The 14,086-nt window shown below is 41.9% G+C and overlaps 1 protein-coding gene across 4 annotated transcripts in view; it reads left to right on the top strand.

Annotated features, from left to right (window-relative positions):
• Positions 1-14,086, top strand: part of LOC121911534 (WD repeat containing planar cell polarity effector) — an 81,958-nt gene that overhangs the window by 28,334 nt on the left and 39,538 nt on the right. For all 4 annotated transcript variants that reach the window (XM_042433101.1, XM_042433099.1, XM_042433100.1 and 1 more), the window contains 6 exons: positions 175-219; positions 3,344-3,394; positions 5,226-5,296; positions 6,413-6,472; positions 7,588-7,702; positions 12,330-12,466. In XM_042433101.1, coding sequence (XP_042289035.1) covers positions 175-219; positions 3,344-3,394; positions 5,226-5,296; positions 6,413-6,472; positions 7,588-7,702; positions 12,330-12,466 — 479 coding nt within the window. The remainder of the gene's footprint in view (positions 1-174; positions 220-3,343; positions 3,395-5,225; positions 5,297-6,412; positions 6,473-7,587; positions 7,703-12,329; positions 12,467-14,086) is intronic.

The raw sequence follows: 14,086 nt of genomic DNA, 5'->3' as shown, positions 1-14,086 counted from the left end.
CCTCCCAGGGTCTTATCTAAACCGTGGTGCTGGCAGACGGGACAGGCCACTGGCTGATAGCGATTGTTTATCCCACGGTGCGAAATTGCTGATCTGTCTTCTGCTTTTTCCCTGACAGCTAGATGTTCATCTCTCTCTCTCTCTCTCTCTCTCTCTCTCTCTCTCGCCCCTCAGATACAGATATTGGCACCTATCAGTACTACGATAAAGGAGAGCCAGGTAAATAGTGTTTATATTGGATGTCTGTTTGTGTTTAAGATAAGTTGCATTTGTCTTGTTTTTGGAATGTATGTTATTTCCTTATATATGAAGAAGGGCTTTTTGCTGCCTCCTGTGCTCACATAAGCTGTAACCCCCCCCCCCCCCCCCCCCCCCCCCCCCACACACACACACACACACACACACACACAAAGATTATTAGTCCTTCGTATTATTGGTATTTCGGAGTCTTACACCCTTTAACTACACATACTTACTTGTCCACACAGAGGCTATTAGTATGTAGGATTTACACCCTAAAACCTTATATACACACATGCACATACCACACACACACACACATACACATGCACACAGGTTATTAGGCCTCCGCGGTTCTATCTCTTACACTCCCTGTGTTGCTGTTGACCTGGGGTCCTGCCACACAGCGATAGGAAAACTAAACTGTTGACTTTCTCCTAGATCACATAGCAAGAGGCCCCATGTAGTCCAGCCTCATATTGCCTCAGGCCAGGAGGCTTCCCTTACCATCAGGAAGTGCTCAAATCGCTCCCCCACGGTCCTAGCAGCGTAGGGACGGGCTGTGTCATCCTTTGCTTTTTTTTTTTTTTTTTTAGTGTGTATTAATATAGCTACACTGTCGCCATTACAACATCACTCACATCACTCACATCGCTGACCTGATCTGTATGAAAATGATGCATCTTGCAAGTATTTTTAGATTTGTTTTACTGTGATTGGTCCGAGGAGGGTTGCTACATTATTCGTGTCACACCGTAAAATAAATAAAGTTACGCGTCTCAAATTGTTAAAGCATCTTCAAAATTACTCTTAACTTTTCCAAGCTGGCACTCGACAATTACACCTCAAAATAAGGTGACTTTAGCTTTGTCCAAAATATTAATACATTTTGCACGTAAAAAAATATGTAATAATATTATATATGTTTGTAGAGTGCAGTACGTACCATCGACAAGTATGATTGGACTTTTTTTAGCCCCTCTGCTATGCTAACAGTTAAATGGGAAAATGATTTTACGGACATCTTGTCAAAAAAACATTTTTAATTACTTTAATTTATAACTATTAACTTTTAAAACTATAAATTGCAATTCTATTTTAAAAGAAAGACAACAGCACGTGTCCCCTGTGATGGATGCAGTCAAGACATTTTCTAAAGGGAACAGAAGTAGCAGCAGCCAACTTTTAATAATTTAACCTCTAATGTGTATATATATTTATTATAAATGTCAAGATACAATATCCTTTTATTTAAACCTGCATTAATTGATTTTTTGGGGGCCTCTTGGGGGCAATGCAACAAGCCGTAAACACAATGTTCATATATTATTGCCTGATAAAGGTAATATGACAAACAGTTGCTTATTTACATGTCCAGCTGACAAGGAGCAACAGTAACATTTATTTGGAGTTGTGATTCTGGCCCCCTGGCAAACATAAATATAATATTCACTCTTCTTTTAGCTCTATTTTGGTCTCCACCCACTCCTGAGGGAAATAACTTGCCCTGAAGCAGCTAAAATGCTCAACTGTGTTCACTTGCTAGTCGCTAACTTTGTTTGTCTGCCGTTTGGTGCTGAGCAGAAAGTGTACAGCAGCTTGAACCAAAACAGTAAATGTGGCGGCCAAAAAACCAAAACAATGAGCTGAAAGACACTGAAAACACTCTGTAGAGCTGAGGGGAGCAGCCTTTACATTACACATAGCTTTGAATTGTCATTTGCCATTTCTTTCTGTTCTCTCTTTATTTAAAGACATCTCTCTCTTCATTTCCCTGTTTCCCTCCGTCAATTCTATGTATTTTTCAGTGTCTCTTTCTCTTATCTGCACGTTTTTTTCTCTCTTTTTGTTACTGTGCCTGTCTCGTATGCTTATGCCTCTCTTTCATTGATTTCCGTCTCTTTGCCTCTTTCTTTTCTCTCACCACGTATGTTTTGTTCTTTCTCATTTCGTGTACAGTATGTCTCTCCTCTCTCTTTCTCTGTCTCTCTCTCTCTCTCTCTCTCATCATGGGGTTCTCTCCCTTCTCTCTCATCTGAGAAGCTGCCTTCTCTTTCATTCCAATCTTCAGTGGAGAGACGATGCTCTCGCTCCAAATCCTTTCATTTGGAGGATTACTAAAGTGTGGCTTGATATCAGAGTGGAGGGAGGAGAGGAGGAGGAGGGGAGAGACGGAGCAGGGGGAGCAGAATCACCATCCAAAAGTATCACAACATTTTCACACAGGATTGTAATGATAGCTCAGGTCATGATTCCATTGCATATACAGTAGATTATGATAGATTAAACCGTGTTTGATATTTTGTATGGGCACTGTGGCATTCAGCTTGAACAAATGAAGAAAAAAGTGTGTGGTGTGTTCAGCTACACTGTGAAAAATTACATTTCTTACCAATATCTTTGGCTTCTTATAAGCAAAGATCCCTGTAGTCCATATTGCATTTAAACTAAAGCCAGTGTTCTCTACTTTGTACATACATATGTGTGCTCTACCTTTTAATATTTAGGAAACATTCACATGAGCATGTGTAATATATCAAAATATAGACAACATCCTGTGACTGGTTGAGTGCAAATGAAACAGTCTTGTCATTCTACAATAGTCAATTGGTATCAAGGTAATTTTTATTCCTTTGAACATCTGTTTGTTGTATGTATTTGCTTATCTGAAAGGCAAAATGTTAGTTCCACATCTCCCCACTAGAGGGAGACCCAGGCTCATTGGAGCGGCTCCGGGGGTCCCCAGCAGCCAAAAACCCCTCCAGCCCTCCCCACCCAGCCCCGGAGCAGGTGCCCATGTCTGGGCCTGTCTGGCCCCTCACCCCCTTATCTGATTAATACTACTAATCCTGGAGGTGTTCCTGCCTGCCAGAGGGGCCGGCCACCAGACTGGCCACTTTCTTGCTCACAGTGACCGGGCCATGAGGCACGGTTGTAGGTTTTACTTTGCCAAAACGGCCCTTTGGAGTTATGGCAGTGTTTGAGCTCCAGCTTTATTCTCTGTTCTTTGTATACATCATATAAACATGTCCTGTACATCTTGCTATTTCCAAACATGAATTTCAAATCAAACCCTTCATTTGGCCTCTTTTCTTTTTCCCAGCCAATCCCCTGGAGCATCACTACTACAATGAGAAACTCCAATTCTGTGAGGGTAAGTCTCCAGCAGAAAAACTCGGGGAGAGAGATGATTTTATTCGTCATATCCATATGTGTGTCTGTGTGTTTGGGCACTAATCATCTCACCAGTGGATGACCATCTTCCAGAAATCGTTGTCCTCGTCAATCAACTGTCCCACTTCCTCTATTCTCTCTCTCCCTCCCTCTCTCTGCTTTTCACTCAGTAGTGGAATACAAACACCCTTATCAGGAGACGAACACTCATCCTCCTGCCCTCCCCTCCCTCCTCTCTCCCCTGACGCACTCCCCCCCCCCACCCACCCACCCCCTCACCCTCCCCACCCTCATTTGCATGCATCTGTTTACCTCCTCTTCCCACTCATTCTTAATAGAGAACCCCACTCCTTAATGGTTCCTTTCAGTAAAGATGAAAAGGGAGACTGTAAAATAAACAGATAGGGGAGTGATTGCACCATATTGAAAACAGCAGTCCTTTCCTTCCCATCTTTCCTTTCCTACTGAAGTTCATGTATATGCGTGGGCAGGAGCAGATGCACAAATTCAATTAGCTGTTTTTTTTTTTTTTTTTTCATATCCTTCCCTCCCTCTGTTTAACCACTAGAGATGGAGGGGGAAATTAAAATGAAGGGGCCTCGGTGTGGCACGTGTTGAGATATGTGCTGCTAACTGTGAGTTTGCATTTGGGAGATAACTAGAGAGTGCCAAAAGTCCTCACGATTAAGTATTTCCTTCTCCTCAAGGACCAGTTTGTGTGTTTTTGAAGGGACATTTTGCTTACAGTAGAATATTTTGACTCCTTTTACTGGCTACTTCAATCTGAAAGCAGCAGACTTCAGATTTTTGCTGCTTTGGGGATATGGTAGCCAGAAATATAAAACTACATCAATGTGGTTTTAATATAGCAGTTATAATTTTATGTTGGGTTTTAAACATAAACATAAATTAGTGATTAAGCTAATGGTACCAGTAGCACTTAAATTAACTCATAGGGCGATATGAATCATGAATTTCCACATTGTTGATAATAAAAGTTGTTAACCTGTTGTAGCTTCTCATTCTCATTCAACAGTTAAAAGACTGCAGGTATTTAGTATGCATTGATACTAGTTATGCAACTAGTAAATGTTTAATAATTGATCAACCTGTCAATTGTTTTTCCAATTAAGCAATTCATTTTTTAGCTTATAAATTGGCAGAAAAATTTAAAGATGGTGATCAGAATTTTCTGGATCTCACGGTGACATCTTCAAATTGCTTGTTTTGTTCGATCAGCAGAATAAAACCGAAAAGTAATCAATTTACAGTGATATAAAACAGTAAAAAGCAGCAAATCTTCATGTTTGAGAAGGTGGAACCAGCAAATATTTGGGATTTCTGCTTGATAAACAACTAAATAAATGATTAATCGATTAGCAACATAGTTGTTGAATAATTTTCTGTCATTCAAGTCAACATTTCAACTCTAATTGGGAGACAACATTTGCTGATGTGGTCATACAAAAGTTCTTGAGAGCTTAAAAAGGTTCTAGGTAAAGTGCGGCAAGTTACTCTGTAAACATTCAAATACATTGTCAGCATTGCATTTTAGAATACCTGCACCATGTACCTGCACCTCTTTATTCCACCGGACCGTCTTGTCATCACCTTTTATTCCCCATGTCACCCATTTTCATACTTAGATCTTAACCCAGATATAAAGTTCAACCCTTTCACCCTTTCCGGTATTCGCTGCCACATTCTTCTAAATTCCCATGAAGGCCTTTTTTAAATGATTTCTCCAATTTCTGTTTTTAAAAGTTAAAGTCACATGATCTCCCGATTCTTCTCGTGTTTTCCCTCCGTAGCTCGAGGCTATTCGTGGACCCCCAGGAACCGCCGACCGGAGAAGCTACGCGATTCGTTGAAGGAGTTGGAGGTACCCGCCTCTTCTGTTCAATCCCCCATCACCCCCCACCCCCCCACTGTCTTCTTCCTCCCTCTGGGGATTTTCTGAGTTTTCCCTTTCCGAAACGGCCGATTGATTAACAAATAGGGGCATTCTCTCTCTTTTCTCCCTCTCCCTTCACTCTCCCTGTCGTTCTCGTTTGTTCTCTTCTCTCCCTCTCCTCTCTCATCACCTCTCTTTCGGCCGAGCTCTGTCATCGAGGGGGATATTTGAGGGGATCAGGGGGCTGCAGGCTGCCCCCTCATCCCTTCCCTTCCTCCCTCCTTCTCTTCCTCCTCCTTCCCTTCCTCTCCCCTCATTCATCCCCCTCTTCCTCCGCCTTTTCCTCCCCCCTTCCTCGCCTCTGTACTTGTGGCAGTACAGACCTAGCTTTGTTTGCTGGAACCTGTCTGTGGCTGTTACACACACACACACACACACACACACACACACACACACACACACACACATACACACACTCCCCACCCATCCACCTCCCTCCTCTCACCCGTAACCATTGTCTGAAACTAGAAACACCCCAGCTCACCTCCACACCCCACCCTCCTCCTCCTTCTCTGTCCCTCTCTCCACCCACCCAATCACCCCAGCTGGGTTTGGAATGTGGCAGGAATGACTGACCTTACACACACACACACACACACACACACACACACACACAGAGTCCTTACCTGCATCCTTTTTCAACTCCCTCCCACCCTTTTGCAAGCAGGAGCTGCTGCAGTGGCCACCCGTGGTGGCAAGTGTCTGGTACTGTGTACAACCAAGACAATTAATGCAAGTATGAGCAGAACTGGTGCTAAAAAAAACACCAAAGTTCACAATTTTAGTTCTGTAGAGGCGAGGAGACACCACATCCTCTGGTTTATTCCTTACGTGAAATATATGTTTTCTGTATTTGTTGTCAGAATAAAAGTTTTAAACCACCTGTTCAAACCCAATGTTGTGTTGCTCTCAGCATTCATATTGCATCGGGTTTGTGTTCCTGTGGATACGGGTTGCGTTGGCTGCTTGGACTCCTCTGTTTGCTCTGTTTCTCTCACAGTCTCCCTTTTTCTTTCTCTTTGTTTATCTATCGTGCTCATTCAGGAACTGTTGCAGACCAACACCTGCGTTCACACCAGATGGAGGAACAAGCATTGCTGCCAGGTACACACCCTCCTCAGCCCACCGCCTACTGTACGCACACACACACAAACACACACAGTTCTTTCAGCTTCAGATAGTGGCAGAAGCTGAACGTCCCTCCCCTGGTCCTCCCAGACCAGGGGCCTCATTATAATCATTATAATCACAAAACAGAGCTTGAAAGATATGTAAGTCACTTCCCACGAAAAAGTTGGAATTTATAAAAACAAATGGGAGAATGTGCGCACCTGTTCGCAAACTCTGACCCATACGTACAAACGTTTTGGAGACTGGGGAAATTGTCGACGCAGATGGTGAGATGATGAATTGAAGCCAGATGGTATAATGATTCCTGTCACTTAATATCAGACGTTAATTATAGATCCACTTTATCATAAACATTCAAGCTAACAATGTTACCTGTGCTTAATGCTTGTAATGAGTCATAATTATTCCATAAGTACCTTTCAATTTTAAAAGATATCAGCCAACTCAAATCTGAACCCATCACATCTATGATTTATGATTGAACTATGAACAGCACAATGTGCTGTCTCACCGTCACGTTCCCAGCCCCCCAAACTGCAGAGGAGTGGGTCGGACTGTACGGTGCTCACACTCGTGGTCAGTTGTGGAGCAGCACAGTGCTGCTGAAATGCCAGGATGTGGCAGGTGGCAGGATAGAAAGTCTGACTCGCTTTTCCCAAATATTAAGTGTGAATATACTGATTCCTTTTCACCTCAACCACAGTAACTACTGTTAACTAACTGTTTGTATTTTTAAGATATTAAACTTTGTATTAGAGGTGACACTGTTGACTGGGAACAATTAGCTTAAATTAATTAGTAATAGACCTTTTACATTTGTCAGAGTTGACTTAACCCTCATTGAGGAGTTACGGGTACAATTCAAGTTCAATTAGAGATGCCATCTTGATCATCTCTCATACAATTTTATTCAGTTAGTCCCTTTCTAATTTACAGTTTTCGTAGTTTAGTATAGTTTTTGTTTTTGTTTCTGTCGATGTTTGGGCAGAAACAGAAAGCGTACTAAGCTTCTGGTTTAAGTTTAAAAGATTTTAAACTGGATCTCTGTCCTCTGTAATCTTTTTTTCTGTTTGTGTGGTACCCTGCAGCTGATGCTGAGCAGTGGAGTACTGGTGACGCTGAATCTAAATGGACCTCAACTCGAACAAGTGTGTGTTGACCGAACATTAGTGGGCCGACTACCAGCCAACACCGTGACTGATGGTTAGTTACACAAACAAACATACAGTATATTAAGACCTGTTCGGTGTGTATTTATGATTTCAGGGAGCTAAGGAGCTTATTTTTACCCTTTGGTTTATATTTTATATGTGTTTATTTATTTAAAAAAAGGTTTCACCCTTTAAGCCAGCATTGGTACACAATTCATTAAAGCCTTCAGACATTTTGACTGTAATTTTAGTTAGTTCTAACACCTATTATTGCAGGAAAGAATACCTTCTTCTGTATTGTTGCGCTTCTTGCATTCAGTGTATGAAATGATGGTTTAATATGTGGCTTTAATATTCTAGAGGTTCACCCAGGTTTAAGCAGATTAAGGACACAATCATCATTGTTTCCACCACATTGATGGGCCACCTATCTCTGCCCACAGCCATACACACACACACACACACACACACACACACACACAGCACAGACATTTGCATTAAAATGTTAAATGTTTCAAAACCACAAAACCATCTACCATGCACTTTCTCCCACACTGTCAGCACCGACTGTGTGCTTACACCTGCTCGCCACACATGCAGCCTGACATCTACCACACACACATGCACACTCCCCACTCTCCTCACCACTTTGTCACGCAAACACTCTCTCTCACACACACACACACACACACCGATTCGCACACATGACAGGTGCCACAGGTGAGCGAGGCGACTCTGGTAGCTAATTGCGGGCAAATCCTTTTGTGCTGTGTGTGTCCAGGGGCCTTCCCTTAAGAGCATCCATCAGTGTTTTTCCTCCATTGCGCATTCCTCAAGGGAGTACCGCCCCCCACTTGCACTGCGCTCCCTCGCTCTGCAGACCTGGCAGGAGAGAATAAGGGGCCGTGGACACCGGCCCAAATCTGCTAATTATTTCTTTCTTTCTGTATCAATTATTTGTTCATAACACCGCCCTCCTCGCTTCCGCCCGAGGTCTCCAGACACCTGATAAAGCCCCCATAGTGCACACACTCTCTCACTCTCTCTCTCTCTCTCTCTCTCTCTCTCTCTCTCTCTCTCACATACACAAATACACACATGCACACACTCGTTCTTACACAAGTACATATGTAATTACAGACGCACTGACTTTTTTTTTTTTAATACAGACCAACAAGCATTTACTTATTACTTTTACAGGCATACACACACAGAGACTGTAACACACAAACACACACACACACATACACAGTGGCACATACTGAGGTACACACATACACACCCACACACAGCCAGGTACACATACACCCACTCACCTCCCGCTGCGCTCCATTCAAAGCCTCAGAGGCACTAATTATTAGAGTAATGGTTGTGAGAGGGTGGGTTCCGGGGATTTTGTGTATGTGTATGTCTGTGTGTGTGTGTGTGTGTGTGTGTGTGTGTGTGTGTGTATGGAGGGGAGTGGGGGTGGGGGGGGGGCAGCAGGTTAGAGGCTGTTCTCACATCTGTCACTTGTTAAATTAGCCTTAGACAATTAGAGTAGAAAGCCAGACCAGATCACACTGTCGAACACATTTACAATGTACAATTACAGAGACAGTTTACAATTACAATCAAGTTGTGACTGGTGTAAGTGTGTGTGTGTGACATGCCATGTAGAAGTGTCTTATTCATGTCTTGTTATGTTATTATATATATATATATATATATATATATATATATATAAAAATAATTATTATGTATTTGTATTTTTAATCACTGCAAAGTCAGTTTAAAAATAAATGAAACCATAAGTCACTGTGTAATGAACAGGATTTGACAACTTTCTTAAGCAAAAAGGTTCTTGGCATTTGAATACTGAAGAAAATCCTCTTTTTGATTTGCATGGATTGAACTAAATGTGAGGCCTGCTCTGTTTTACGTATTTGCCTCTCTGAGACAACACTCAACGGCAGCCAGGTCCGCTTTTGTTTCGCAATGTGACAAAAAAAGCAAGCTTAAACTTCTCTTAAACTTTGCATCCTCAGTCTTGGTTACCTCCGTGTTTCTACCATGAGCTCTGATTGCATCATACGGATCAGTAGATTACATATATTTTACACCATCAAAGTATTACCAGCTTCCTTTGGCCGATGTCTGGGCCAAGCTGTGCATATGCTCCACGATTAAGCATCCTTAAGTGATTTTTCATAGCCAGTTTCATTTACCCATGTTTAAATGTGCTTTGGTTAAGCCCATTGGCCTCTTATGTCAACATGCTGCTGAGGAGATGGCATTAAATGGATTTAGGGGACTGTGTGTATGTGGTGAGTGTGTGTGCTTTAACATGTGGTTGGTTTGTTTTATGACTGTGGGTGTGAATGCACGTACTGTATGTGTACATGTGTTGGTGTGTGGAACAGTGCATGCATAAAATGTGGTTGCAGGCTTGCATGTATGAATGTATATGTAGTGATCTGTGCATGTGTTTATGTATCTTGGGGGTTTGAAAATGAGTGTGTGTGTGTGTGTCTCTCTCTGGGGGGTGTATTGGGGTGGGTCATAAAGGTCTGGCCCTTAATACCAAATCAGCCACCTGGTACCAGATTGGGCCACAGCCTGGTTTCATATCCCCTCCTTCATTTGGGACTGAATGGGATTAATCCTAATCCCGTTTATAGACACCCATAGAGATCAATACTAAACTGCATTTAACTTGATTTGTCTGTAATCTATTACAAAGACGCTTACTATTGCATTAAACGTTGTTTCGGAAAGCCAAGGCCTTGTTAATGGCTGTATTTTGTAATGGTTTAAGCCTTGAACCAGTTTTCATTACAAATGCTTTATAATCCAACTCCAGCATAGGGACAGAGGGATTGCACTGACTCAACTGACCTGGTTTAAGATGCTAGTTTTTCTGTATTTTCAAGCAATGTTTCACTTCCCTCATGAATATTTGCATATTAATTTGAAATTTTCACACAACAGAACGATTTGAAGTGTAATCATACCAATACCCACACGTTTATAAATACACACATGCCATGGTTAATTGCCGGTTAGATTTCTAAATCTCGGGGTGCAGCCTTACTCGTTCAACTCAAAGCAGGATATCTGAGAGACATGTGTAACAACCCCCCTCCTTTCCATTTAATTGGTTTCATAAACAGATTAATTTGAAGGAGAGGGGGGCTTAATTGCTAATCAGCGTTTCCATGCAGCTCCTGAAGAGTTGAACAGGATCAAGTGTGTTTTTCTACCACAAAAAGGCCTCAGAGCCTGCAGTGCACTGACAGGAGGGGAAGAGAGAGGAGAACAGGAGAGGGAAGAGATACAAAGAATACAGGAGGCAGGAGAAGAGAGGAGAGGGGGAAACGAGTAGGAAAGGAAAGGAAAAGTGGGAAAGTAGTAGTAAGAGAGAGGAGGGAACGGGAGGCAGTCGGAGAAAGACAACTTCTGGCATGCCACTCCAAACTAATCGAAACTAAATGATACGGTATAACGGGGACAGTGACACTGCAGTATAATGAAGTGAAAGCATAGAGGACAGTCAGAAAACACCTTCAGGATAGAAATATAATTGGGGAGTGAAGAAATGTCTGAGAAAACGTACAATGTATTGTATACTGTGCAGTATATTCACATGCTCAGCCAAAATACAGAGACTACAGGACTTAATATGAAAGTGGAGGGAAGGCGACATGAATTGGAAACACATATCTTCAGCTTTGTTCCAATCAAACCATCAAGAGCATCAGAAAACATGTCAGAAAAAAATAATGAGTCTCAAGAAATTATTAGCATTGAATGAATTGTTATTTTTCTTTATAATTTGGTAATTTAAACTTTATTTCTTCATGTAAGTACTGTAATTAAAGGCATCATGTTTTACATAAAAATGATTTGAAAGATAAATGGTGACCCAGCTGTGTAGTAACTTGTATGTGTTGATATTTTTGTCATGATTTATGGCTGTGTAAAGAGACAGTGGACTCCTTAAAAGGGACTTGTCATTTCTGTCACTTATATATTGTTATAATGTCAGATGTCTATGTTAAATATGGTCAGTGTTCCAAAACCTGAGGTGAACGTATATAAAAATGACATTTTCAAGTCAAAAGCCAGTGATTCAGCCTGCTCTGAACGCTCTGTTTGCAAAGTTACCTCCACTTCCTTGTCCTACTGACATCATACATGCCTACAAACAGCTGTCTGTTGGTTGCTTTTGTTGCTAATGTTGTTTCATGGGTTGTCTGTGTCGTCCACTCCCGTATCTCGGATCAGATTCAGGCTCGAACATGTACGCGTGTATTTGAGAAGTTTATATTTCAAATGAAGAACGAGAAAAGCAAAGCAAAATCTGACTATTATTGTTTGTTCATGTAGTCTCCATGAAGCTAACCAATCAGAACAGAGTGGGCTCGGGAGGGAGGCCTTAAAGAGACAAGAGCTAAAACAGCCTGTTTCAGACAGAGACTGAACTGAGGGGCTGCATAAAGAGCCAGTATAAGATAAATAAGGAGCTTTTTGAACTGTAAATCATACAAAGATGTTCCAGTAGAGTCCCCGAATAGAAATGTAGACCTGGAAATGTGCGTAATATGATCATCTTTAGGTGTCATCTCAACGATATATAGAGGTTGTCTTTTGTTTTTAATCATGACATTCAATGACAAATGTGGTGATGTCATTCCCAGCGGTGCTGAGCGATCGGCTGTTCCTGCTGGCCTTCCTGGAGCAGAGCCAAGTGGCTGCAGTCTACCTCAACAAAAAGAACCAGGACTCCCCAGAGACTGGCAGGCGAACAGACAAACTCTCACCCTCTGAAATCAAGGTACAGTAGAACACATTAATGGAGTGTGCATGTGTATATGTGTATATGTGTATGTGTGTAGGTGTATGTAAGACAGGACAGAGTCAGGTGTAGAAGAGACCATGAGAAAGAGAGAAAGGTGTTAAAAGGTCCACTATCACCATCCAACTCTATTATTATTCCACCTGATGACCAACATTTTATCCACTCAAATGTGGATTTGACTGAAGCCTGGAAACAAAAATATATCCAGTTTAGTCACATATTGTTCAGTACAAGGCCATTATAAAAAAAACCATAAGAAACATGGAATGAAAGGTAGAAACCATTATAATAGCTTTCAATGAGAAAAACCTATGAAATCCAGTATCCCAGTTTGTTTGAATCAAGGTTTAGTAGACTGAGACACCAGCTGGGTCCCCATGAAACCAGTTTAACAACCTACTATGAAATCTACTCAGTATATTGGCTGGTATGTACCGTAAACTACATACATCTACAAATTATGCAAATAAGGACCTCAGATTTGTGTAACGGTTATCTAATTTTCCAGTAATCTTTGGAACAACTTCAACAACTGCTTGAGTTTAGCAAGATGTTTATAACCAGTTCAGCAGTTAACCAGTTTATGTGGGTTTCTAATATCCATTTATCCTATCTATTTGCCCTAATACAGTCGGAGGTGGTAATGTTGGAAAATCTTAAAAATTTTGAAAAGACAATGCTGATGATTTATTGTATATATCCTTAAAATGTTTTACCCATATGGTCTGAATGAATAAAACAATCCAGGAGTCTTTCTGAATGTTTTTTTTAATAATTTTTATGAACGGCTCCTTGTCTGATATCCACAGTGTTTACTTAAATCCTAAAGAATCTCTTTTACAAGGGTGTTGATATTGCAAAAGTCCTCCCCTCCTTTTATTTGACTGTTGTTTTAGGACAGACTTGAATAAAAAGCCTAAAGAGTTTTCCATCCAGTCTGAGTAAGTTCATGGGAAAAGGGCCTTGCGGTTCAAATGTACCCAGGTCACCTTAAACTCTCTGCGTCCTTCCTGTGTTTGTTTATTAATCTCTTGTAAAGATGGGTATTGAGAGGCAGTCTGATGTGGGAGGGGGGTTGTAGGTGTTCGTAACAGGTCTGATTATGTGTCATGCCCTTCTTCCCTCCCCCAAAACAAAACTACAGTGTCCTCCTTCACTAGCAGGCTAACCGCTAACCCTGGCATTATCACATTACTGCCAGGCCCTTTTGTTAAGGTGTGTGTGTGTGTGTGCGCGTGCATGTTGCTGTGTGTAAAAGCAATCGTTCCTGCCGTGCATCTGTCTCCACAAGCAGAGTCCTGATAAGACACCATCCCCAACACATACACACTCATTCAACCACCACGCCATATTGTACACCCCACTCCTCTGTCAATGCATGTGCACACACACACACTCATGCAACCTGCAACATACACACGTGTGCACACGTATGCCCTGCCACCCATCCCCCACAAACACGCACGCGCGCACACACACACACACACATACACACATCGCCCTGGTCCAGTGGGCTAAGCTGGAGAAGGGAGAGTGGGGGGCGTTGAGGGGGGGCTAAACTAATCCGGCCCACAGAAAGTGGTTTTTGATTATTGC

Source organism: Thunnus maccoyii, chromosome 14 (assembly GCF_910596095.1).
Source record: "Thunnus maccoyii chromosome 14, fThuMac1.1, whole genome shotgun sequence".
NCBI classification, from domain to species: Eukaryota; Metazoa; Chordata; class Actinopteri; order Scombriformes; family Scombridae; genus Thunnus; species Thunnus maccoyii.
This window is presented reverse-complemented; position numbering and strand designations above follow the sequence as displayed.